General features: G+C 47.1%; 1 protein-coding gene across 2 annotated transcripts; it reads right to left on the bottom strand.

Moving 5' to 3' along the window:
- Positions 1-386: 386 nt before the first annotated feature.
- On the bottom strand, positions 387-27,694 carry SP1 (Sp1 transcription factor). 2 transcript variants are annotated; one of them, XM_055003294.1, is made up of 6 exons: positions 27,619-27,694; positions 24,158-24,246; positions 21,838-23,272; positions 5,862-6,030; positions 2,634-2,833; positions 387-2,080 (listed from the first exon to the last, which is right to left on the bottom strand). In XM_055003294.1, the coding sequence occupies exons 1-6, from the start codon at positions 27,623-27,625 to the stop codon at positions 1,761-1,763; spliced, it is 2,220 nt and encodes a 739-aa protein (XP_054859269.1). In that variant the 5' UTR covers positions 27,626-27,694; the 3' UTR covers positions 387-1,760. The 2 variants fall into 2 exon arrangements, with proteins under 2 accessions (XP_054859269.1, XP_054859270.1); XM_055003295.1 differs by lacking the exon at positions 27,619-27,694 and adding an exon at positions 27,062-27,334.

Raw genomic sequence — 27,694 nt, 5'->3', positions numbered from 1 at the left:
AGAACACCAAACACTATGGCTTTTGAGTAAATGCCAAAACAGTTCAGAAGAGGAGGCCATAAAGCTCTTGCCCCTGTATATGTGACCGAGAAAGCTAGCCTCTCCGGCCATTCTCCAAGTCTCTGCTCCTCCCCTTCCCCATCAACACTGGGGCCTCATAGGTGTCTCTGCTGTTTGGGGTGGCTTGGATGGACATACGTAACCAGTAAAGAAACAAGATGGGTGCAAGGGACTATGTTGAAGAGATATATTGTCAAAGGCTTTCACGGCCCGAGAACGATGGTTGTTGTGGATTTTCCGGGCTATACAGCCCGGAAAATCCACAACAACAACCATCTATGTTGAATAGGTTCATGAGACAAAATGGGGACTCAGGAGGAGTGTGTGTGTCACTGAACAACACTATCCAAGGCGGCTGGAATAGAGCAGAAGCGACTGCAGTGTTCCACAGCAATGCAGCAGTCTGACGTATCCCAGGCGCCTGTCCCCTTGTTATATGCCTGCTGGATTCGCTACTGGACAGGCTCCCCCTGCAACAAAAAAATTCCAGCCCGAGATGTAAAGCTCCAACTTATTTCACAGTACAAATTTCCTTAGCTGGGCCATCAAAATACACAGGAAGACTCTACTTTTTGAAACTAAGAAAAAAGCACCAGCCCACCAAACATACCTGGCACGTTACTACTTGGGTGGGCACTAGGTTAACTGGGCCTTGCTCCCATGACAGTTCTGTAGTTCTGATTATGAAAAGGGCTCTCCCCTCTCCTGCTGGTGCCCAAAGCATCTGTGATGTCGAATGTGCTATATCTGGACTGTCTTTTTTTTTTTTTTAAAGCAACTGCAGGAACAACCTCTGCTAAATACTATTTCAATCTCCCTCCGTGTCTTCTTCCCCACCTCACTCACTCCCCTATAAAACTCAGATTGCATTTTGGGTCATGGACCCTACCTCTCAGAAAAACAGCTGGCGTGAAACTACCTGAACGGACACATGCTGGATTTCATGGATATGCTTCTCGCCAAATAGAGAAAAATTAAGATTTTTTTAAAAAAGGGGAAGAACAGGTTAAAAAAAAAAAGAGAGACCAAAGTGGGAAATTTTGCCCAAAACATTAAGAAAAACTCAAATCTAAAAGCCAAGCATACAAAAAAAAGGAGAGCTAAATTTATATTTTTATATAGTTACAATGTAAAATGCAATATAGCATCTCAACATAAGCCTGAGCGCCACCTAACAGCTCAAGAGTTCAAAGTTAAGGCATCTGAACGACGACCAAAGACTTTGGTCACAGCAATTTTAACCTCTCTCTCTCTCTCAAAAAAAAATGAACATATTTTATAGTTTTATATAATTACAATAATAATAATAATATAGAATTTTCTTCTGCTAAAAAGTATTTCAGTGATCATATACATTTAGAACCAAGGCATGATGGTATCTGGGGTACCTAGTAGGGAGAATAAAGAGACTTTTATAAGGGGGGGGGGAAGCAAAACAAATGAGTCCTAGAGCTCTGGCCCATCTCCATTTCCCCAGGTAATTAACACCAGGCACCTGAGGGCTGCCCTCAACAGCAGCAGGCCTTATTCTGCACGAAGCATTCCTGGGAGACCAAATTGGGATTTTGGAGGGCTGGTGGAGCAGCTGAGTCCCCTGTCTTCTACCACTCGTGCAGTGAAAAGACCTGATCTCTTGGACCCATTGCTACCTTGAGAATCCTGTCTTTGTGCAACGCCTCCACCATGCGGCCGGCACGGCCTCAGAATCCGTTGCCGCTGATGTTGATGGACTGAAGGTCAGCCACCTGCATGACGTTAATGCCACTGCTGGCGAGGCGTGCGATGCCTTCGGGGCAGATCGCCTCCATGGCTACCATGTTGGTCGCAATGAGGGCAGATGGCGTTGCTCCGGCAGCACCCTCCGCAGAAGCACCCGGGTCCATGGAGACAGCAGAGACGTCCATGGACATGCTGTTGGGTGCGCCTCCCTTCTTGTTTTGGTGGGTCTTGATGTGCTTGGAGAGGTGGTCACTTCTCATAAAGCGTTTTGGACACTCTGGGCAGGCAAATTTCTTCTCTCCTGAATGAAGGAAATAAGCAAGAAATTGACATTGACTCAATCAACATTTTACAGCCAGGAAACTAAGAAGTACTTGCTTATAAGAAGCCAGCCAAGAGGTGCTACAAGTCAGCGAGGATGTCTCCATTGTGGGCTGGATCCAAACGAAACTTTCCACCGTGTGAGGCGCTTCTATCAAGTGAAACAGAACATTCTTCTTCCCGTCTCCCTCCATTCATTAAATGAGATCAGCCTTGATAAAAAGCTTCGGAATCCTGTTATTTTTGTATTATTGTTAAACATTCAGAAATAAAAAGTTATTTAAAAAAAGTTAGCCGACTCCTTAAGCTGGAGGAAGGCTTCTTGGAGGATGGCTGGATTCACCCTACTAGTTTATACTGCAGAGAAAACGCCAAGCATGTGCCTGAAAGGGACTACAATTTATCCCAAGCAAATGACCGGTCATGGGTTAAAAAAAAAAGTTGTGCACAAAGGGGGCCTCTAGGCACAACTATAAGAGCTGGTTCACTAAGAATTGCTTCCTGCCTGAGTCCTAACAGCTCCTATCAGTTACCTGTGTGTGTTCGCTTGTGTCGCTGCAACTCGTCGCTGCGTGTGAAGCGCTTGCCACAGAACATCCAGCCGCACACGAAAGGCCGTTCTCCGGTATGCCACCGAAGGTGAGCTCGCAAGTGTGATGTCTTCCCATACACTTTCCCGCAGCCTGGCATGTGGCAGATGTGCTGTTTCTTTTTGCCTGGATCCCCAGAGCTCCTGGAAGAAGTAGCACACGCCACGTAAGAACTGAAGGGAGGACCAGGCTGGCTTGCTTGTCCTTCTTCCCACAAGATACCACCATCATACAGAGATCTAACACATTCTGGGCTGGCCGCCACAAGACACAGCTTTTTGAAGACTGCCACGTCTGGCTTATTGTGGGAGCAACTGCTTTTGCCTACTAGGGGAGAGGAACTGCTCCCAGAGTAACTTATGCAAGGCTGGTTTAAACAAATGCAACAGCTGCCAGCCAGGGAATCAACTCCATCGCAACGGCTTTTAAAAAAACAATTGGAAAGGGATTCACATGTACATGCATTCCCACCAGCATGTGAATCACCCATCCATCAGATGGGAAGGCATGAGGCTACACCCAAAGAACCCCCAACAGATGTCCGGCCTTTTTTCTTGAAAGCTTTCCATAACAGGACTTTGTTCCCATAACCAGCACACTGCGCTGCTGAACGGCTTGTGCTTCAGACCTGACTTCCTGCAATACATAAGCAGAAGGTGCCTCATGCTGTCCCTCTCAATGGACTTGATCTCCACCTTCAGACGTCCTTTTTATTATATCTGACAATTTTCGCAAAGCTAGCAATTCCCAGCAACAGCAACTTTTCCTCTTGGGGAAGCTGCTTTCGCAATCACCCTCTGAATTTTTCTGATTTCTCAGCTTTCAGCTTGAAACCAGTAGACTTGTGCTGCACATCCGTAAGATGCACAACAGCTTAAAATAATGTACAATCTACTTGGGGGAGGGGGGGGCCTGTTACATTACAAGGAGCTCTCTTAAAACCAGAGAGCCAGTTTGGTGTAGTGGTTAAGAATGCGGGACTCTAATCTGGAGAGCCGGGTCTGATTCCCCACTCCTCCACTTGAAGCCAGCTGGGTGACCTTGGGTCAGTCACTTAAGAGTGGCAGGACTCTAATCTGGAGAGCCGGGTCTGATTCCCCACTCCTCCACTTGAAGCCAGCTGGGTGACCTTGGGTCAGTCACTTAAGAGTGGCAGGACTCTAATCTGGAGAGCCAGGTTTGATTCCCCACTCCTCCGCTTGAAGACAGCGGGGTGACCTTGGGCTAGTCACAGCTCTCTCAGAGATCTCTCAGCCCCACCCACCTCACAGGGTGTTTGTTGTTGTGGGGATAATAATGACATCCTTTGTAAACTGCTCTGAGTGGGTCTTAAGTCATCCTGAAGGGCCGTATATAAATCCAATGTTATTATTATGTTGTTGTTATAGTTCTTGAGTCACCAGCTACAGCCGTAGAAGTGATCTGGCTACTGATGTGAAACATGTGACTTGAAGTTCATTCTGGTGGCCAGATGTTTCCTCTGCCATCTCCATTATGCAGATTTGCACCACAACTTATTCCAAGAGCTTAGGGAGATATAAAGGGGCACCTTCCAATTTCAAATATACCCACTCAAATCTTTTAATTCTGATTTGGGTTATAACGATGCAAATTTTAAAAGCGGTATTTGATTAATTGTAAGCCATCTCAAGGGCCTCCGGTAAGTTAAGAAAATGAAACTATATACCAAAAAGAATGAAAGGTTTTCACTTCTGGCGGCCAAGGGATAACAGAGCTCCTAGGCACTGACAGGTTGCCAACCTCCAGGTAGGGCCTGGAGATCTCTCAGAATTAATACTGAATTCCAGACTACAGAGATCAATTCCTGTGGAGAGGGTTCCTCTCCAAACCCTTCCCTCCCCAGGCTCCACCCTTAACCTCCAGAAGTTTCCCAACCCTGAACTGGCAATCCTCGCAATCATCAGCTCCCACACAACTGTACTTGAGCCTATCCTGCCAACTGTAAAAGTTGTATAATAAACAATGCAGCTTCCACAAGAAGAAAACCAGATTTCTGCAGCAGAGTGAACTGTGCATATGTATCAGAGTTACACACGGCTTTGCCACAGAAGCTCCGTTATCTGGCTTTGCAGTTTGCAATTTTCAGGCCAGGCCAGGGTCTGGGAAAGACACCGTTGGTGCAGAACTGAGATGGTGGAAAAGAAATACCACGTGAGTAAAGAGGGAGGAGGTCTTGAGCAGAAAGCGGGGGGAGGAATTCTCAAGCACCTTCAGTTGTTTTCAGAGATTTAGAACCTCAGCACTAGTTCTTCAAAATGAGCACCACGAGCTGGTGATGAAGAGCGCCGTTGATTCATAGCTAACTAATGGTGTGACCCCTGGTGGGGTTTTCATGGCAAGAGACTAACAGAGGTGGTTTGCCATTGCCTGCCTCAGCAACCCTGGTCTTCGTTGGAGTTCTCCCATCCAACTACTAACCAAGGCCAACTCTGCTTAGCTTCTGAGATCTGACGAGATCAGGCCTGCCTGGGCTATCCAGGTGAGGGTTTCATGAGTTCCAAGAGACTTTTTTTGAATATGGTAAACCGCGGGGCGGGGGGCGGCGCAGGAGGCACACAGTCTGGCTGTGGCCCCCTGCGAGTGTCAACACATAATGTAATCGTGACAAAGCTTTGCCTACAGAAGAGGGCGAGGCTATAAAAGATATCTAGCTTCACCCAAGTTTACTAGTTACCCACCGACACAGCACCATACAAACGTTTCTGGGACGGGTGAGGATGGACATGACTACAATCAGACTGAACGACTTTTTGCTTTGCACCCTCAATGTGAAGCTATACTAATCACAGTCTGAATTTTTAATCAATTTCTCCCCAAAGATCCCTAGAAATCCTAGTTCTGCGGATGATGAGACAAAGTCTTAAGCGGAGACATTTCAACTCTAACCAAGCTACAATCCACGAGATTTTTTGGGGGGTGGGGGGTGGGGAGCCATTTTTGCAAGACTGTACACTGTACACCCCAAATCCAGAGCAGCAACTAGTCCATCCTTTGAGAAGCGGCTTACGAAATGGGCTTCTCAAAGGATGGACTTGCTGCTGCTCTGGACACAAAAAGGAATCCCCAGCCAACTGGACTCCTCCTTGCTCGTGGGTTTTTGTACCACAGCGCACTTCTAATTTGCAGGAGGCTCTTCCCACGCAACCTTACCTTCCTTCGTTATCTTTGCAATATGGGCAAGTGCACGCTTCTCTGCGCATCCGTCGGCCTTGCTGCGGCTGGGCATCTGGACTGTTCTCCCCTTCTTCCAGGGTGGTGCCATCGTCAGCCAAGCCATCACCACCGGCGCCGTGAAGGCTGAGGTGGGTATTATGATCACCTGCAAGGAAATGATGTGTTTTGGACTTAGCTATTTTCTCTGTGGTCAAGAGACAAAAAAAAAAAGTACACTCTCTGAAAATGGGTTACCCAGTTTAAAGCGAAACCAAAGCCAGCACAAACTGCTTTGTAATGTGACCAACTTGGGGGTGGCTTCAAACGTTACTAGAAAGCACTGAAACGAGAAACCAAAACTTAAGAAAAGAGAGCCAGCATAAGGCAGGACTGGGGAAACCCAGGTTCAAATCCCACTCGGCCTCAAAGCTGACTGGGAGACCTCAGGCCAGTCCCACTCTAAACTCACCTTGCAGGGTGGTTGTTAGGAGACGATGGAGGGAGATGCGTCACAATGATATGAGCTCTTTGAAGGGAGGGGGCAAAAATGCACTAATATGAATAAATAAAATGGCGGTTTGAGTTAATGCACGAGACGGGTTTTAGCTTTGTTCTGTGGAAGGAGTTTTTAAAGAATAACATTTTTCATCTGGCCTTAACTCAGATGTTCTTTCCAAAAGCTTGACTTCTGTAGTCTAAGACACAAATATCTTCTAAGCCCATCCCTACTCGATCCCCGTTGTGATATCACACCAGAATGATAAAGCTGTATTGGGGCCTAGATTCTTATGAACTGTGAAGCTTGTTCTCTTCAGAGTGGGCCAAGTTTCTTTGTTCCAGAACTTGCAAAGTGCTGGGCTCAACAGAAAGAATGCAGAGTGCGTGGTTTTTTTTTTTTTTAAAGTATCTGTTTAGCTGGAAATGATTGTAGTGGCACCCCGGGAGCTAATCTAGCAAACAGATGCAAACCATCCCAACAATAAAATGAGAAAAGGTAATAAATACAGCAGCCTGGGAGAAAGCGTAGTTTAAATGAAGCTTATAAGGAAGATATCAGGGATTTGGGGGAGCTTGCTAGCTGGCTAATTACTGTGATCACAGAAAGGATATATAAAGTTGAAAAATTATCTGTTAACAGCCCATGTACCACGTTCTCTCTTCCTCTTTCTCAAGAGCCAATATCCAATTACAAAAACCATAGGAATTATAGCGCATTGCTGATTAGTTTTTCAAAGGCAGGGGAAGATATAAAACATTTCCTAACGGGAGGGGAGCACTAGGAGTGGGAAGCTTTCAAGCCTATCCATTTTCATTTCCATTTTATTGGGCCGTGCTTATGCTGTCATCTAATTGCTTCTTCCATAACTCCCAGCTACACTTTCCAAATAGTTTATTTCCCTACAAGATTCGCTGCTTGATTATTTTCATTTGGGGGGGGGGTGACCCCCACACAAATAGTCACAGATGCAAAACGCAGCAGGCTGAGCAATCTGTTTTCAGAGGCGATTTAACGTATGCCAGTAGGCCGGTTCATGTTCATCAGACCGAGGTGCACACAAAGCCTTCAGGAGTTTGCAACAACTATTACCTAGTTAGGGTTGCAAAGTGGCTGCCATTTAAATGGAACATACTCAAGAGTAGAGAGGGGCACGAACCGAAATACGAACCAAAGTTCATGACGAACCACCCTGGTTCGTGTTTCCCGAACCGGTGGTTCGTTAGAGACCATTTCTGACGAACCACCATGTTCCTAGGCAACAGGGGATGGATTTTCTGCAAACCTTCTGCTGGCCCAGAAGTAACGATTTGCTGACCTGGATGTGACGTTTTCACTAACTAAACGAACTAGTTCGTGAACCAGGGCAGGTTCGTGAAAGTTCATCGTTTGTACGAACCACGAACAGCAGGGTTTGTTTTTCCCCCGGTTCATGCCCATCTGCACTCAAGAGCTCCTTGAAGTGGACACTGTCGCTAGCTTGCAGTGTGAAAGGCAACCCACTGCTCCAAGTAGAATAATGGGATGGAACTACAGCAATGTCCTATGCAGGAGTGATTACCTGAAGCGGAGCTGGTGAAGAAGCAGTACAAATGTCACTCGCCTTGAAACTCAAGATTTCTATATTGGGCTTTACAGCGTTCAAAATGCCCGACATCTCAGTGGGATTTGAGTTCCGTGGCACCTCAGAGACGCCCTTCTTGGTGTCTGAAAAAGGGAGCACTGGCTCTCGAAAGCTCACACTCTGAAAATCTCGCTGGTCTCTAAGGTGCTGCTGGACTCAAATCCTGCTGTTTGACTGTGAACCAGCACAGCTGCCCACCTAAGCTGACATCTCAGCAAACTCATTAACAGGGTAAAGTAGGGCAGGGCCAGCGTTATCATCCAAAAACTGCAAATGAGAGCTGAAGACAACCTGGGGGCTGAAGCACTAGTGCACCGCTACTCAAAGAGGCGGTCTGGGGACCGAGGCCAGTCTGCAAGCCCAGAAAAGAATTAAAAATTCTTTAAAATTTTAATAAATTAAATATTCCGCCCATTTATGATTATCAGTTGACAAGTCGACAATATGAATATAATATTTTCAGCCGCATATACTATTGTTAATTATGCCATTGTGCTACAATACATATATATCACATTAAAAAACAAACAACCATAAAGCACAAACTAATGTGTCTTCTGTGCACATGCAGAAAACGAACCTTTGCTTCCTGTCCAGCACCTTGACGTGTGACCTCACTCCCTGCCATTTTGTGCTTGGCTCCACCTCCTGCAGCAGCCATTTTGTGGCTGCACCCACCACCCTGGGGCAGAATCTCAAAGGTGCTTGCAGGCTCAAAAAGGTTGGGGATCCCAGATCCTCACCCCAATTCAAAGGTAGGACAATCCAGTGATAAGCAGAACTTTTATATAGCCTGCATAAGAACCATGTTACGAGAATAACAAGCCTTTTCCGTAGCATCACAGCCATTCTCTTACAATTGCAACTGTGTGAGAGAAAGTGGCTCAAATCACTGCCCTTCTACACTTCCACAACTCCTTCATGGACCTATTTTACTGAATGTTTGCAGCCGCTTTCTAGTCTGGAGCAGGTTAGGGGCCTGGGCATTACTGACTCCATGCAAACACAGAAGAAACGTGGTACTTGGCACAGAATTCAGCTTCCTTAAAATATTGGTGTTGTAAGTTTCTAGCTCTTATGGTTATGAAGATATGCTTGTTAAAGCATCCAGGAAACATCTGGTAAAATCTCAGAGAATTGCAGTAATAAGACTTACAGAGGTCTCCTTGACCTTCCCTCCAATTTTCTTGCTCCTGACACATAAACCTTAGAACAGATGCCAACTCCAGGCAGAGCCAGAACAGACTTCTGTGGGAGCTCACCAGATACAAACTTCACAGTCTGGCCTGAGGCAGTCATATCTCATGCCGCCAAGGCCTTCTCCCACAACCTAATTTTCAGTCTGGAAGCTCCGTCACTTGATCTGGGAGTGAACTGTTTTCACAGAGTACATGATTCCTATCCGGCTGATTCGCGTGTTGATGACAAAAGCCACAAGCCAGGCTACTCTCAGACAAGGTATCAGTCTCTAGGTACAGATATACCTCTTTCGGTTAATCTACAAAGGGGGGGGGCACCCCTCCCCAAGTGGACTGAGGAACACTGAGTATGCTTTTTTAAAAAATGTATTTTTATTTTACTTTCTTTATACCCCACCGTTCTCCCCAATGACGACCCAAAGCGGCTTACATCATTCTCCTCCATTTTTCCTCACAACAAACCCTGTGAGGTAAATCAGGCCGAGTTTATGCGACTGGCCCAAGGTAAGCTTCCGTGGCAGAATGGGGAATCAAACCTGGGTCGCTCTGATCCTAACCCACCGCTCTAGCCATTACACCACAGTTGGCCTGTGCATGCACAAGTCCCCTATGTAGGACTGCGCAAGAGCCAGAAATAGTAAAATCACTCCAAAGAGCAAAACTAGAATTGAGCAACAGAAATTGCTAAAGAGCCTGATTTGTATAATATATACAGATTGCAAAATTCAGCTGGCACCAAATTTAGATTCCCTCAGCAAAGAACTGTGATTTTATTATTAAGAGATTTGCAGCGCTGCCTACAGCTCACTACACCAAACTGGATCCTCACTTTTTATTCCATCAGTCTTCTATGCTAGACTGCAGAACACCCTTTCTAGTTTAGCAGTTAATCACTCTTTTGTTTTGGGGACCTTGGGGGTGGGGGGGAGATATTTGGCACACAGTGGAAATGTGATAGGCTTCAAGGTTAAAGAGCAGCAGATCAAGCAGTTGTATTCCATGTATTTATAGTTCTCAATATTCTTTAATCATGATGTTTTTTTCGACAGCAAATTAAAAACATCTCCTTGTGGGAAGGGAGAAAAGCGGAGGTTACTTAGACTACAATGAAACAATTTAAGAGCGTTTCCTATTACAAATGAGTAAGCCTTGCTTCATTGCAGCTGACTAATATGTGCTTGCCTTCTTGTTAATAACAGGTGGGTTTTGCAACGGGCATTCATCTACCAAAGGAGGAAGTTCTGGTGTAAATAACACAGATCAGTTGCACAAACACTAGACCTGTAAAAGTTACAAATTCAGTTTTCTGCAGTTTCATCACCACTTGCCAGAAAAGTCTTGATTCCAGGGGAAAATTTAAATCCAGTGCAATCCGAGCACCGCAAGCAAACACACTCAGAACAAAGTTTGATTTTAAAATCTATTTTCCTCAATTCCCCATTCAACTGAGAATACAAGTGTTTGCAGGAGGCACTTTATTAGCAGAGTAAAATTTCATTCTTTATGCATCCTGTAATAAAAGCATCAGGTTGTAGACATAATTGGGCTTATGTGCCAAGCATATCCTCTTCAGCAAAGCACCAGGAACAAAACCTTCTTTCACATAAATCAGCCCCTAGTTTCAACTGTGGAAAAAGCAAGCACGGCCCCCTAAGAACACAGGTGGGTCAGAGACGCTGGCGCCAAAACGCATGCTCAACACAGCAGCAAGTAGCAGGGGAGCGTGTAGAAACTACGTCCATGCGCCTGGTCCTGCTATCACTTGTAACTGATGCCCCATCTTCCTCCAGTGCACACGCGCCAATGTGCAGACATAATAGCCGTAACACTCCCTCTCACAGCTCGGGACCTTCTCTTTTTTTCCTGCCAACCATGCATTATGGAGTGGCTTAGCTGCACAACTGGGGAGAAGAGCCCTATAAAGGGCCAAAAGGGAAGTGGGGAAAGGGGTTGAAAATTCTGCTTCCCTGTAGAAACAGTGGGTGGAATGTCTAGATGGACGCTCCCTCCACCCACGGCCACCCGGCAGTCTCCCCTCGGCAGTAGATCAAAACGGGATGCAGTTATGATTTAATACAGCTCCTTAAGACAGCCAGACTTGGTCTACCCATGTAGTTGAATCAAGAGTCAATCCGGCTGTAGACACGAAAGGATCACAGCAGGTAATATTCCCCGACCAAAAAAAAGCGCCTCTCCCATAAACAGAAAAACAGTACAGCAGGAAAGAAATTATAGCTCAGTCTGCTCCTGCTGTGCTAGTTTTCAACTTTCAGGGAAGGTCCCCTCCCTGCCTCCCGCCCCCATACAAGCGAATATTAAAAATGGCAGTCCCAACCAGCAGCCAGGAGCATCTTTACTGCATTTACTCCCTCATTCTGCTGCATCTGTATACCGAGCCTTAGCGCCTTCTGCTGACAGACCCCACTGCCTCTAACCTTCCCAGCAACTACCACACATTCTCCATGATGAATTCTTATTTACTGATTTAAGGGACATGGCAGTGTTCAGATGTATTAGGTAAATTCTAGCAAGAATGACCATCGACTACTCCTTGGCTAAAAGTTAGTATTACCTTCATTTCCGATGAAAACTGTAAACGGTGGTAAAGGGACTGGCACACCGCTACCACTATTAGTCCCACGTCAGCACGCTGTTTAACTAGACACCTCACCCACGCATCAAGTACCAACACGATTGCACAGGGTAGGCGGAGAGCCAGCTAAACTAGACAGCAATTACCCAGCCCCACTTTTGTTATGTCACTCAGTAAGCCACACTACAGAAGAGGCTAAAACAACCACAAAGTGAGGATGGATCTGCAGTCTGCTGGACTGAGATATGTCAACACGCAACTTAACATGCTTGCTACTGTAAATAAAATAAAACTGCGTAAAATAAAACTGCATATTTTGAGGCACTCTCCATTTATACTTAAAACAGCTTTTATTTACATGACAGAATTCAAGTTCTTCATTTGGTCTTTAGCTGCTTGCTGAGGACCGTACATGTGGGCATATTATTTTTACTATACTACGTTTACAAAAACATCTTGATCTCCATCACATCAGAGCAACAGTGAGTATACAATATTTTGGCTTTTAAGTCACGGAAATTTTGAGTATATTCATGCCCCATGCGCCAGCAACAACGGCATGCCAACCTTCAACATTTGCACAAACCTACCAACTCACAATAGCAGGTACTAAAATTTTAGGTTACATCTCTTGTTGTACTCAGTCAAGGGGGGAGGGTGCGGGGTTTTTTTGCTGTTCATGGCACAGCTGTTTGTAACAGTTCTAGATCTGTCTGCAGAGACTGCTCTGAAAAAACTTAGTATTTCTAACACCAGGCCAGGGCTGGATAGTTTTATGGTGCCTGGACAACAGGCAAGTTGATGCTGATTCACAGTAATCCCATTTATTTGTTTCTAGTAGCTTGTAAACATATTAGATTTTTATGTCATTTACTTTTGACCTTAAATTGCCCGAGACAAGACGTAGGTAGCAGTTACTCCTAGCCATATCCTTCCCTGTTCCTACTGCATTACTTATAGCTACTGCTTCAAGATAAGCTTGCAAAAATCTAAGAGTAAACACAGCAGACATACTCTGGCAGTCAAGGGATAAGATGTCATAGCCACACAAGCCCAGGCATGTCTCATTTCTCTCTGTTTCCAAGTCTCACTATAAGATATTCCAACAGGCATAAGGAAAATTGTGCCTCCTCCTTATCTCACTTTGTTCCTATCTCCAATCTAGAGCAATCATCCAATATTCACTTATCAGACATTTGCTATTTTGTCCTGGTCAACTTCTGCATGTTTGGCCACATAACTACCTCCTCTCCAGAATCAACATCTTGCTCGACAATCTGAACAAGCAGCCAAAGTATTCCTCTCTTAGAACCCGCGAGGCTCAAACCCAAAAAGGTGCTCTGTGGGACTGCATGGAAGCCTCAGTTATCAAATCAAAAGCATACAGCAGGTCCATTTCATGGTACGTACCATAGGTGACAGCTGGCCAAAATACCATGGCTGCAAGTTTTAACTGGTAGACTGGTTAAACTTCTCACTGGCTGGAGACAAGTTTAAATGAGGCAGGGGACCAGGGGTATACTACTTGCATTTTTCAAGATATTAAGACTCCATTTGAGGTAACACAAAGAAAGAAAACATTAAAACATCTGAAAACAGGTAGTAACATTCCTCAAACCCTCCCATCCTTTCAATTCCTGAACAAGTAACCTATACTGAAGATAATATGCTGTTTCAATGGATCAGCTAAAAGGATCAACTAAATCCTCTTTGGCCAGCTAAAAGCCTCAAAAAAACGATCCTCATGGGGGACAATCCATGCAAAAGGGGGAGAAACAGGGGGGGTTTCAGCACTCCCCTAAATTCCCCATGCTCCCAAACTATCACAACTGTTTCCGCACCAGTCATCTGCACAACTTAACAAGCCAATATGAAGTATTCTTTTATTTATTTGCTTTATTACCGCACCTTTCTCTTGAGATCCCTCCTCTAATTCTTGAGATAACTAGAATGACATCAAGGCAACTAACCACATTCCAATTTTACTAGGTCCAATCTGCTAAAAACATTTCAAGCTGCTTCGTTATTGAGGTCCCTGCAGCCTGACTGTTACAACAACTATTCCTATCTGAACAGATAAGATTGCAGGTAAAAGCTGAGGTTGTTCTGTGTACAGTACACTTTTAATGAAATGCTGTGAGGGGCCTGCCTTTTTGGCAAGGGGCGCCATTAGTATGAGACAGCCCCACTCTGGTGATTGTTACTGCAGGCAGCCCCTACGGCCCAGCCCTTAGTGAACTTTTGCCTCTAATACACTGAGAAACCAGAGATGCAGACTAGTTCTGCCTGTAGCCAGGCTCATGGGCCCTCCTGTCACGATGAAGGCTAGCCAACCATGGCTTCAGGCCCACTGATCATGACCCTCAAGTGCATTGCAGAGCTACACTTGCTGGGTCAAGACCCCCCTACGGAGACATCATTTTCTGCTGCTCTTTAGATCTGCTTTCTCTGCATGTGCACGAGCAGCAGGAGAACCACCGTAAGCCCGCCTGCTGAGAGGACCATGCCGCCACGAAGAAGACTCCTCCATGGCTCTGACTTTTGTTCCTCACTACAGTACACTTCCTTGTGCTCAGCCTGCATTTCCTGCCGCTGGCTTTCTTCATTAGCTGCCCACAGTCCTGGCTGTGGGCAATAACATCCCAACTCTGGTTCCCCCACTTCCTGCCATGTGACTTCCTGCCGTATGCTTGCAGCTCAGTGGGTCTCAAGTCTGGAAAGGTCAAAGACCACTGGCTTGGTGAACTTTGCAGTTGTCCTGCAAAGGAACGAATTCTTCCAAGACCTGCCTTTATTTATTTTATAAAGAATTCATTGCTGCTACTAGACTATCCTATCATCAAAAGCGCCCCTTCTGTGGACAGGTTATATGTCATCAACCCAATGTCCATTGCTCTATGTTAAACGGTCCCCCTTTTTCTGAACAGCCTTACATTCCTCACACACAGAAAATATGGATCGTGTCTTTAAAGGAGGTGGCCACAGAGACATAATGATGGCTACGCTGAAAGGCTCAAAAGCCTTGCTGCTCCGCACGCTCAAGGCACATACAGCACAACACACGCACAAACAGAAAACACAGGATTTACTCATTACTATCTCATCCATCAAAATCTATACCTTGCACTGCTGTCTCCAGAAATCCGGTCTGGCTAGATTTATTTTGAGCATTGCTGAATCTTTAGGAGGAACGCTCATTACGTTAAGACTCGCACGCCCGAATTCCATTTTTGCTTTAAAAACCATCCACGTTTTTGTTAAGGAAGTCAAACAATCTTCTCTAGCTTAAAAAAAAAAAAAGAACACGGGCAGCTTTGATTTGGCATCTTTTTGATTTGGCCTTTAGGAGGAGGGGCTGCGGCTCAGTGGTAGAAGATCTACTGTATGTACAGAAGGTCCCCAGTTCAATCCCCACCATCTCCAATTAAAAAGGATCTGGAAGTAGGTGATGTGAAAGACCGTGGAGAGCCACTCCCATTCTGAGTAGACAATACTGGCCTTGATGGACAAAAAGTCTTATTGACCATTAAGCCACTTCGCGTATGTTCATACTAGATGCTTGTGAGCAGCTGTTGAAAAAACTTAAGTTGCCCAGTTAGCTCCATACATAAACACCCTTTTCTTATTTAAAATGTCCGTGACTGTATTTGCGAATGCTCCACACATGCTAACCTAACTTCTCCCTTCTTGTGGTTCCAACTTTATATAGTAAGTGCCTTGGAGCAGAGGACTCCCCCCCCTCTTTTTTCCCTGTCTATGCTGTAAAGCACCATATACACTGATGGCAAGTAAATGTGTGATGACAATATAGGATAACAAAATCAGAAAAACTTGCCTCACTGCTAGCAATAATGTGATATTACTCCAGAATAATTAAGGGCCATGATGTAAGCAGACAGGCTGGTGGAACAGCTAAGGTAGGAACTCACCAGCTCCTGGCTGCGAGCCCAGCACCGTGCCTCATCAGAGTTCCTGCCTTTTCCCATATTGAGCTCCACACTGTGCTGGGCCTCAAGTGTATGATGATGCATAGAAAAATAAAATCTGTGAAATCTCTCTGCTGGTAAATGTGCCAATTATAGATTGCTAATACAGAACTGGAGCCGGTGTGGCGTAACAGATAGTGTGTCAGGCTGGGAGCCTGGGAAACTTGAGTTTGAATCCATGCTTCTACCAGGCTAGCTCACTGGGTAACACTGGGCCTGGCACAGACTCAGCCTGACCTACCTCATAGGGTGGTTGTTGGGGGGAAAATACTGCTCCAGGCTGCTCAGAGTTCCCAAAATGGGAGAAAAGTGGGATATAAATTAAAATAAATAAATGCAAATGCAAAGCAAGTGCTGAAAGCTACCAAGAGTCTGAGTTAAGAGAGAAGTACATGTAGATCAAAGTCCTTTACTGAGACAAGGATTTCCAATTCTGTTCAGCTTACGTTTGGCTCCAGCTGTAACTGTTCTGGTTTGTTCCCAGTTGAAGCCACTAAAAGCTTGGTAACTTGGTTTGGCTGTGCTCCAGAACCAGGCGAGATTGTATTTGCATGAGAAAATCTAAATACGAGTCAAGCCCCAAAGATGATTCGCATAGTATGGGTACAGGAAATGAGGCCAACTCACCCATAACTAGAGCATCAGGAATAAGGACCATAAAGTATAGATGATTTTTTAAGACCTTGCACATTCAATATTAAATTCGGAATTTAACATGTTTTTAGTTTATAAGCTATAAACCACTGAAGTGCCAGACATTTGCCGGACTCCCCGCTCCTGGCACTTTAAGGAAACAGAAACCGTGACAAACCCAAAGGGGATAAAAACCCTTCCAGGTATTACAACATCTTGGTTCGTTCTGGTTGGGCCTGGTAAGAGAAATACCATGTCACTTTTGAAAAGATCTTCTGAACTAATGATCTGGGTTTTTTTTTTAAAGCATTCTGTGCCAGTTTAGTGTTGCAACTCTGTTGCAGCCCCAACAAGAGGGAGTCTTGTGGCATATTTATTGTAGCACACACTTTGGTGAGCCAGCACTCATTCTGTCAAATACATAAGCTTGCTTCACCTCATGAACCTGGAAGAAACAGCTACTGCCTTACCAAAGTTAGGCCACAACAAATGTGTTAGTCTTTAAGATGCCGTTAAGGGGCTTTGTTGTTCAGGTCAAGGACTGGCTCAGAAAAAAATAGTTTGGTTTGATCCTTGAGTTAATGAGCTTAGAGGACATTGTGTGGAAGAGGAACAATGCAAAATATTGCTACTGGCTCTACTCTTAACACATCCCAAGCAGGCTCAACCAACCATTAAATGCCTCGATGTAAGCTCCATAAGGCCAGAGCTGCTACAGCCCTTTTTGTTACACGCAGGCTACATCTACTTTGCAAAGGCAGAGAATTTAACCGCTTCCCTCAAGGACTCCAGGACACTGTAGTCCTGTGAGGGGCTAAGGACCAATAACCAGGAAGTCTCAGTCGCCTCAGAAAACTACAGCTCCTCAATCTCTTGAAAAGAGGAGGGGAAGCTGCGAAGAATAACACCACAGGGTAGACCAAGGTTCCCTGAAGTGGTGCCTCTGGGTGCCAGGGCACCCACCGATTCTTCCCCTAGCCCCCGCCGGGCTTTTCAGAAATTGGGTGGGGCCTTTGTAAGGAAGGGCATTCAAACGAAAGGGATTTCCATGGACACTACAGCAGCAGTGCCCGCTGACAACAGAGCTCAGGACGACCCGTAAGCATGCAGGCTTGGGCTTCCATTCCCCTGCGGGCTTTTCCTTCTTTTCATCCCCCTTCTCTTTCTCCCTTCTATCCCTTCCCCTACTGTGATTCTTTTGCAAAGTGGGGAGGGAAGTAATGTTTGGCTCCACCTCCCCTGGCAGCCATTTTGGGGAGGCACTCACCACCCCCTTTCAAAATACTTCAAAGTATCTGAAGGCTCAAATATGCTGGGGACCCCAGTGTATTGACGCGCTTGGGGTTTATCAAGAGTTTTATGCGCCCAAATTTGTAAAACACAGGACATTTCTATGGAAATTAAAGAAACCATTCAAACCAGCTCTAACATGAAATTATGGATTTTTTTTAAAAAAATCACCACTGGAGGTACAACAGCCATACTGTTTATAGTTGGCCATTACTCTGATCTTGGTAATCCTAGATGTCGTGGAAAGGATTATAATCAGGCTTGTTTAAACCAAAACTCTGATGGGAGGCAAAAAAGGAGCACATTGCGCTTAGCTCAGCATGTAAAACCCTCTGCTTTCATTAAGACAGAGGTCCCCTACCTTTTTGGTATGGTGACAAAGTCCAAATTTACTTAGCACAGTGACACACTTGGGGTAAAAAAAAAGAGCGTGCACAAATCAGTAAAACTGCAAACGCCTGGCACTCACTTCCACAGCCTTTTACAACCCACTTTTGAGACGGCACCCTTAAGCAGGGAAATGCTGAGTTAAAAGGACTGCAAAGATAGGCTTGAAGTCTGACAGCAACGTCTGCTCTAATCTCAGCAGCCTGATGAGTTGCTAAATAAGATTTCCTGCAGTCAGAGGGCAGGGCGCAGTGCCGTCATAGCTCTGCCTCCTGGAGTGACGAGCAGAATTAACGTGAAACAACAGAAACTGTAGACTTAAGCAGAGAAATCAGACGCAGTGACTTCAATTAAGCGAGCTGTGGAATTTCTCTTTTCTTGGTCCAGAATTTAGATTGCTTGGGAGCAGAATTTTAACTAAGCGTGGAGTCATCCATCATTGAACACAATTTGAATATGACCTAGTCATCTCGGCATCAAAATCCTATGCAAACTATGTCACATAAGTAGAACGGGCCCTAGCCCCTGACTATTAACAAGGCGCATGCTTCACGGAGAGAGGCCACAAACAGCCACAAGCGCAAGAACAAAAACCTCCCCAAATGTGCAACAATTCTGCATGCTGCAAATACAACACCACCCCACCCCGAGCAGCTTAATTATTCTCTGTGAAGGAAATAGAAAATTAAACCGAACGGCACTTAAAGCTTAATTTCAGTTGGATGACAGATTGTTCAAACACGCACCATCCCAGGAACAATGCAAAGTAGGAACAAGAAGAAACAAGACAGGCTTTGCAAAGTGTTACTTTCACAAGCAAACCCAAGACCTGTGCTTTCAAAAGAAGGCTACACGTTCTGAGTGCCAAGAATTACTTTCCAACCACATTTACATGATGCCGTTTTACACTCGCTGTCTTCGACTGTATGAAAATGTACCTCCTTATCAATGGCCCTCTGTAACAACTGGAAGGCTGTGTGTCAGTCTGAATATGAGACACGTCCCCAATGAGATCATGAACGTTGTACACCCGTGAGATACATGACTTTTTTAAAATATACATTTGGGAACCACACAAACGCTCGCAGAGAATGGGATCGGTAAAACCACTGCTGTCATAGCCTGTATTAGCTTTGCGACTGTCTCCATATAGATGTTTTGCTCCACCGTGGCTTTCTGACAAGAGTGCTGCTGGGGGGGGGGGCGCCCCCACATGAGGCTGTCCTCTATTCATTCTGCTTCTGTGCCCCTGTTTTGCTCCAGTCTTTCCCAAACCTGGTTCGATACGATCTTTTTGGGGGGAAAGATTGATGACAGACTGATTGATTATCCGCCTTTCTCACTGAGACTCAAGGCGGATTACACCGTGTGAGATTAGTACAGTCAGTATCAAGGACAATTTCGTAAACAGTACCATAGGGTAAATAAACACAAGTTTACAAAGGAATAGTATTAGCAAGAATCCAATACAGAGTTTAAGAAATGCTGAAACAGAACATAAGCAATGCTAGGGCTGACAGAGCAGCACATATTTAAAGCAACAGATAGAGTGGGGTATAAGTCGAATAAAATAAATAAATAAATAGTACATAAGGCAACATAGTGGTGAAGTCTATGGTCCCTAACTCATTAGCGGAGCATCTAGGACCCCTCCCTACAATACAAGAGCCTTTTTGAATAATTCGGTTTTGCATCGTTTGCAGAAAGCCAGGAGAGTGGTGGGGGCTCTCCCGACCTTTTCAGGCAGGCTGTTCCACAGGGAAGGGGCCACCACAGAGAAAGTCTGTGTACAGGCTGCTGTTGATTTCGCCAATGTGCAGGGTGGCACCTGCAAGAGACCCTGTTTGGATGAACGAAGTTGCCCTGAAGGAACACAGAGAGGGAGGCGGTCCTGTAGGTGTGCTGGACCAAGGCCGTGAAGAGTTTTGTATGTGATAACTAATACCTTGAACTGAGCACGGAGCCAATGGAGTGACTGCAGAATGGGGGTGATCAAAGTCAAAGCACCTTTGGACACTGTGTGAATGAAAGAGAGTGCATTTTTGCAGCCCAGGCTCCATCAGCACCATTTTCCTTGCCTCAGCACCTATGGCCACAATTTTCTCCCCGCACAATAGGAGATTTAAAGGCAAACACACACAGGAATTGCTAGATCACTATAGCTGGCTGGCTGTGTTATTATTCAGCGTCATGTAATGGGAGAATAGGTAGCGCATTAAGGAGGCAACTCAGAATGTACTTACATGGGAGATCCACTGGTAGCAATGTGATCCCCGCCCCTGCTCCTTCCCCTTTCATTTCTGGCATTTTCCTGTTATTTCCTCCTCCCACACACGCAACCTTCCATTCCCAAATCACAAGGGTTTTACTTGCACAACTCTCGTCATTGAGCAACTGAAGCGTTAACAGCCCATAAAGTGTCCTCAGTGAACTTTGGAATCAACCCGTCGCAGGAAGCGGCAGCTCGTTTTGCAGCGATCTGAATCCTGAACCAGCAGGTGTATTTATCGCCTGCTGTTCTTGGTTTGTGTGACCATGAAGATTAGAAGGCGGTTTCTGATTCAGATGACCATTTACGCTAAGATTCCTTGTGTGGTGAGGCCACTACACAGAGGGCCAAGCGTATCGGCATTCGGGCCCCCTTCACAGCCTCCTACCACTCTGCAGAAACGGTTTCTTCGTGGTGCTACCCGATGCGGCTGCAGCGTGTGTGTAAAGACTGGACCTGTCCATGCGGGTGCAACTTGCACACACAAGCCACAGCGACACGGGTCAGCATTAGAAGAAATGGTTCCTACGAAGCTGCAGGTGTGTGGAAACAGGATTCATGAAGCTGCCTTATATTGAATCAGACCACTGGGGCGCATCAAAATCAGCACTGTCCATCCACACTGGCAACGCCTCTCCAGGGTCCCAGGTGCAGGTCTTTCTGCTACCTAATCCTTCTAACTGGAAATGCTGGGGGTTGGACCTGGGACATGCCAAGCGGATGCTGGACCACCGAGCCACACAGCACACGCTGCCGTATCCCCACATTTCTAACTGTGACAGCTCAGATTTGCCCCCACAATGCTGGACACTGCAACAACAATCTAGGCAGTTGGTCATCTGAAGAAGAGGCAGCTGTCTAAACCCATTCAGAACACTTATTCCTTAGGAAAAGCACACAAGAGACGCAGAGCTTCTTCAGCATGGAGGATCCTACAAGAAATGGACCACACTGCTGAAACGAGTATGATTTTGTGTATCTTCAATACACCAGAGGCCAACACTACACTCTGAACACTTTCGACGCTTTTAATGTTCTGAAATGGTTTCTCTCAATAAGGAGACAACCGAATTCTCCCACTACTGCCCCAAAGGTACCCCTTCCCCACAAAAAAACTTGTTGCTCCTGGGAGACTGGGGGCCCACAGGAACAGCATAAGAAGGGAGTTTGAGATCTGCAGCTGGCAAAAATCACCTCTATTAGCAGAAATTTACTGCTGGATCCTGCCCCACTGGCATTTTCCCCTCCTCTACGAGGGCTCAAAACTTGATCTTTAAAATCCGGAATCTAGAACTCTTCAACCCATGTGAGCTACGGAGAACCTCAGGGGCTGAATATTGACTGCTTCTCTATTCAGCGCATCAGATGCATTAACCTACTCCGTACTGCTGACAAAGGGCAATGTGAGTTGAAACCTTTACTATGGATACTCAGAATTCTTACTATGTAGACAGGGATCATCGCAAAAAGAGCAATCACCACAAAGCTCCACTTACCAGTGGCATTCGCTATCGCGAGTGGAAGCCCTTGCAGCTGGTGAACCTGGATTCCGGCTGCTCCCAAGGCCCCGAGGTTAATCGTCTGAAGGCCCGGCACGGAGGAGAGCTGAGCGGCGTTCACGGTGACGGTGCCGCTGGGCAGAGAGGCGGACGCTATCGGTGTCAGCGTCGTGTTGGTGCTCCCGGTCTGCCCCAGGGACACCCCCTGCACGGGAGCCAGGGCGATTGTCTGAGCTTGCGGGTTCTGAACCTGAAGGTTTTGCAGCTGAATGGTCTGCCAGGTGACCTGCCCGTTCGGCCCCACGGTGGGCGTCCGAATGAAGATCGGAGCGGTGCTGGGGAGAGTCTGGATCTGCAAGTTCTGCAGGGCGTCTTGGGTGGTGAAGGTCTGGCCCGCCTGTCCCCCTTGCACAAGCTGAGGCTGCACCAGGATCTGCTGCTGCTGCTGCTGATTCTGATCAGCCTCTTTCTGCTGCCCCGGCTGGACGGCAACCTGCAAAGCATCGGCGTTTTGAGCACCGCTTGTCCTCTGAGGTGTCTGCACCTGAATATTTGTTCCTGCCGTGCCGGCGGTGGAGAAATTCATGATCCCCACGTTACTGGTGGTGGTGGCGTTGTAGCTGTTGGCATTGGTAAAGAAACAGCCAGAGCTGGCCTGGGAAACAGCCACGCCGGAGGAGGAGCTGATGGAGGCGCCGGAAGTGGCCGGCTGAGAGCTGCTCTCCTGAGAGCCGGAGCTGCTCAGGGTAACTGACTGAGAGGTGGGGGCCAAACTGGCAGCAATGCTGTTGACGGGCAACAACGTGATGTTGCCGTTCAAAGCTAGTGGGACGTTCGTGACGTACTGGGTCTGCCCCGAGAGAGCGTTCACTCCCTGGATGGGGACGGCCTGCTGCAGGAGGTTTGGCATGGCAGCCAAGATGTTGCCAGTCCCCGACCGGTTTGCAATGAGCTGCTGGTTCGTCCCGGGGATGATCTGCAGCTGGCCGGAGGCATCCTGCTGGACACTGACCTGGGTGGGGGTGGTGGCGAACTGCAGCTGCTGCCCGTCCACAGTCTGAAACTGGGGGATCACCTGATACTGAATATTGGGGATCACTCCCGACAAGCTCGTCAGGACTTGCTGGTTCTGCATACTGGGGGTGGTGGTGACCACGTACTGCCCGGTAACAGCAGGCCGGTTTTTGGACGACGAATCGCTCTCATCGTTGCTGTTAGTCCCTTGGTCTTTTGGAGAATCAGAAGTCCCGGAGGGAGTGGAAATTATTTGCCAGCCATTGCCATTCTGGGACATCTGAGTCGCAGCAGCAGCAGCGAGGTCCAGTTCATTCGAGGCCCCCTGCTGTCCCTGTGAGCCGTCCACGTTCTCGTTGGGGGACTCGATCCTGCTGCACGTGGCTGCCAGCAGAGCCAGAGGAGAAGGCTGAGACTCCTAACAGGAAACACAGAAGCAGGAGTCAGGTGCCCATTTGACAGCCCCGCGGGAAGCACAGAACAAGGGCGGGGAAAGGCAGGAGGAACATACATGCAGGGAGCCTGTAAAAAAATAAGCGACCCGCCCACTGCGAGGAGCAGCGACTGCGATCGCGGAGTGCTGGATCACGCTACGCTGCTGGGGAGAGAAGGAAAGCAGGAAGATTTCTAAAGAACAGAAATCCTTCCTCAGAGAGGGAGTGGTTTTCAAAACTGCCTTAAAAAGATGTCCCAGCAAGCGCTAGTCTATGAATCCACAGTCCGCCGGCACCTTTGGCAAGGAAATTTTAATTCAGCTAAGAATTCTGGCACAGTTCAAAGGACAGCGCGCATACTGTCATTGTTAAAATTGAGAGGAACAACCCTTAATGAACTAACATTGTAATAATCTCATCTGACGAAGAGAGCTGTGGTTCTCGAAAGCTTATGCTACTGTAAAGTTGGTTAGTCTTAAAGGTGCTACTGGACTCTTTTCTATTTTGCTACTACAGACTAACACGGCTAACTCCTCTGGATCTATAATCCTGAGTTACTCCAGTCTAAGCCCACTGAATTCAATGGGTTTCAACTGGAGTAACTTTGTTTAGGATCGCTTTTTTTAGATTGCATGTTAACACAAGGGACGGGATCGCTGCCATCACCCCCTTTTCAATCCGTAAGTCACAAAAGTTCCAAGAATTCTGAGCACGTTTCATAAGGAATGCCAAAGGGCCAACCCATATTATCCCATGAAGCAGAAAACAGAAGGGCATTCACAAAAATGTACCACAGTATTACCCAAGGACCAGAGACATTGCCCCCCACAAGACTGCCAATTTGGCCACACGTTATTTTAAGAACTTACCTGACCCTCACAGTTTCCACCATCATTGCTACAACCTTCTTCTGTCTTCTCGGTCTTGACAATCACCATTTCTTCTGAAATATCATGGTCTGCGTGAGAGGTGGCGGGGGGGGGGGACACACACAGAGAAGAATAAAAACAGAACTGTTACAGATGGAACAGGGAGATGTTTTTAAAATCTATATTTTCGAACATCTCAGGCAGTGACGGGTAAGGAAGTCCTTGAGGGCAGACAGCACAAAACAACACGGGGTGCAACTTGGATACTGGGACATAAACGCCTGTCTTAGGAACTTCTGCTCAAAAGCAGCAAGCACCACGGAGATCCAACCCCAAGTTAAGATCCATATAGAAAAAATGGAGAGTGGGGAATAAGGAACACAGACAGAGCTACTTGTTCCAATGAGCAATCTAAGCTTTGTACCAGAGAGTGCTACAGTCAAATTCCTGCACAGTTGTCCCAAGCACGTTACTGTGTCTCAGCATAAACTACCCCACAGGGCTGTTTTGGGGATGTTATGTATGCCGCCCAGGACTCTACGGAGAAAGGCTGGGATGCAAATGAAATATATAAAACATGGTTGGCATTTAAAGGACGCCAATCTCCATCCCACAAGCTTGGCATGTGTCAATGGAAAGTTAAGTAGGAGCTTAGAACATAAGGGGGGGGGAGATGCTGCATTGCCAAGAGTAAAGACAGAGACAAGAAAGACTGCAGCGATTATTTTATTATTCCTACGATAATCCACAGTATGCAAATTCAAACCAACCACGTAGGATTTCATAGGCTGAGAGATGGCAAAATAAGGCCAGCCTGTGTGCTGGGTGGAGCTACTGAGCCTGGTCTGACACATCAAAACCCAACTCTCTCTCCCAACCACACCAAACCACACACTTCCTCTTCCTGTCAGAACATGAAGCCTGAAAGCTTGCTTGCTTGCTTTTTAGAGATAAAAGTTAAACAGAGAGCACATTTTCTTGGGAACAGATCCCACTTTATTCAGTGTTCTCTTACCACCACATAGCAAGCTTTTGTTTTCAAGCATGGTAGAAAATACCACTGAATACTGAATCCATTCACTAAGGACCCCTTTCTCAGAGTAATCCTTACATACGCATTTTAAACATTTCTGCATGAAACAAAAGAACGAAGGGGAGAAGCGCCGTGCCAGATTTTTAACAAGCTTTCCACATTACACGCTGACAAAAAGTACCAAGATTCATTGCACTATTATTAACACCCCCCCAACTCCCTGCAAAGGAGGAATTACTTCCTCTTTGCAAGGTGGTAAGCACCACACACAAACTGCCTCCCCTCAGCCAGGCTCATACACACACGTGCAAAGCTGCCTCGAGTATTAAAACAAAGTTCAGATGATGGGGGAAACGAAACAAGTTGTGAACCGCTGTATGAAGCGACCAAGAAGAATGCAAACTTGCTATTGACAGGCGGGTCACCAAGGAGTTCTGCCTAAGTCTAATACTCCAACAGCACACATCAAAAGAAACTACGCCACGCACAAGAGGAAGCCCATAGACTTCCATGGACTTGAAAGAGAGTATCTCTGCTTAGGGGTTTCAGGAAGTTATTGCTCAATGCTTCATGTCTAAGGAGGGTAACCATGGAAAAGAGGAAGAGTCCAGTAACCTATAAGACTAACAAAATTAGTGGTAGGGTATGAGCTTGCGTGAGACACAGCTCACTTCTTCAGATACCATGTTACCATGGGTAACCATGTTAGTCTGCAGAAGAACAGCAGGATCGGAGCCCAGGGGCACCTTATAGACGAACAAGATTTTTGAGGTCAGCTTTCAAGAGTTAAGAGCTCCTTTTTACTGGGTATCTGAAGGAGGGAGCTCTGACTCTCGAAAGCCGACACCCTGAAAATCTTGTTGGGTCTTTAAGGCGATACTGGATTCAAATCTTGCTGTTCTGAGGCAGACCCACTTGGCTACTCAACTGAAACTTTCGGCATGCAAAAGGTAACCTCTGTATGTGATCCTCGAAAGCTCATATACCCTGACAATCTGGTTGGGTCTCCCACAGGTTTGCCAGGTCCAGGTTGGGAAATTCCTGGAGATTTGGGAGGTGGAGGCTGGAGAGGGCGGGGTTTGGGGGAGGAGAGGGACCTCCGAATGGTATAATGCCACACAGTTCCTCTTCCAAAACAGCTGTTTTCTCCAGTGGAACTAATCTCTGTCGCCTGGAGATCAGCTGCAATTCTGGGAGATTTCCAGCCACCACCTGGAAGCTGGCAACGCTACTCTCCAAGGTGCCCCTGGGCTCCAATCCTAATTCGCATCTGACTCGGAAGCCACTTCCTCCTGAATAGTAAAGAGTCCAGTAACCCCTTTAAGACTAACCCACTTTATTGTAGCATAACCTTTTGAGAACCACCGCTCTCTTCGTCACATGCATGGAGTAGAGTCCAATAGCCCCTTTAAGACTAACCAACTGCGAAGAAAGCTGTGCTTCTCGAAAGCTTATGCTACAATAAAGTGGGTTCGTCTTTAAGGGGCTACTTTAAGGGGCTCTTTACTCCATGCATCTGATCTGATGAAGAGTGCTGTGGTTCTCAAAAGCTTACAATAAAGTGGGTTAGTCTTAAAGGGGGCTTCTGGACTCTTCACTCCATGCATGTGACGAAGAGAGCTGTGGTTCTCATAAGCTTACAATAAAGTGGGTAAGTCTTTAAGGGGCTACTGCACTCTTTACTCCATGCATCTGATGAAGAGAGCTGTGGTTCTCGAAAGCTGATGCAACCATAAAGTTGGTTACATGCCTCTGACGAAGACAGCTGTGGTTCCCGAAAGCTTACAATAAACTGAGTAAGTCTTAAACGGCCTTCTGGACTCTTTACTCCATGCATGTGACGAGGGGAGCTGCGGCTCTTGAAAGCTTACAATAAATCGGGTTCGTCTTCCAGGGCTCCTCCTGGGCTCTTACACTCTTTGGCAACGACAGGCGAGCACGGATCGACTTCCACCCGAGGCGATTTCCACCACGCGGCCCGCGTTGCCACCGCCCCAATCCCGACGCCGGGCTCTATGCGGGGGCGGGGGGGGGAGGCCAGGCCAGGCCGCCCTCTGCGTATGCGCAGAGACACCCCCCCCCCTGAGGAGGAGACGCGAATCCCTCCTTTCCGCCTCCCGCCGGCCCCGCTCGTTTCTCCGCCCTCCGGCCCGCGCCTCCCGCCCGAGAGGCGCTGCGTCCCCGCCGCGGCATCCCCACCCCCGGCCCGGCTCCTGCCCGGCCTGGTCCCTCCCTCCCTCGGGCTCCCTCCGCCCCCAATCGCGCTGCTCGGGGCCCTCCCCGGCCGCCCTGCCCTCCCCTTCCCTGCCCTCCTCAGGCGCGTCCCCCCTCCCCCGCTCGGGTCCCTCCGCCCGGGGGGCTGGGCTGGGCGGGGCGCGCGAGGGCAGGAAGGCGGCGCCCCCCGCCCGGCGGATGGTCCCGTCCTTACCGCTCATGTTGGCCGAAGGGGGGAGGCGAGCCCAAGTGGCGCCGGAGGGGTGGGCGGGGCGGGGGCCGCGAAGTCG

The sequence above is a fragment of the Eublepharis macularius genome, chromosome 19 (assembly GCF_028583425.1).
Source record: "Eublepharis macularius isolate TG4126 chromosome 19, MPM_Emac_v1.0, whole genome shotgun sequence".
NCBI lineage: Eukaryota > Metazoa > Chordata > Lepidosauria > Squamata > Eublepharidae > Eublepharis > Eublepharis macularius.
This window is presented reverse-complemented; position numbering and strand designations above follow the sequence as displayed.

What these genes read in the sequence shown, in the direction of transcription:
- SP1 (XM_055003294.1), bottom strand. An exon ending in CGCGATAGCGAATGCCACTG is followed by an intron (nt 6,031 to 21,837) that starts GTAAGTGGAGCT and finishes ATTTCCTTGCAG; the next exon opens with GTGATCATAATACCCACCTC. An exon ending in ACACAAGCGAACACACACAG is followed by an intron (nt 2,081 to 2,633) that starts GTAACTGATAGG and finishes TCCTTCATTCAG; the next exon opens with GAGAGAAGAAATTTGCCTGC.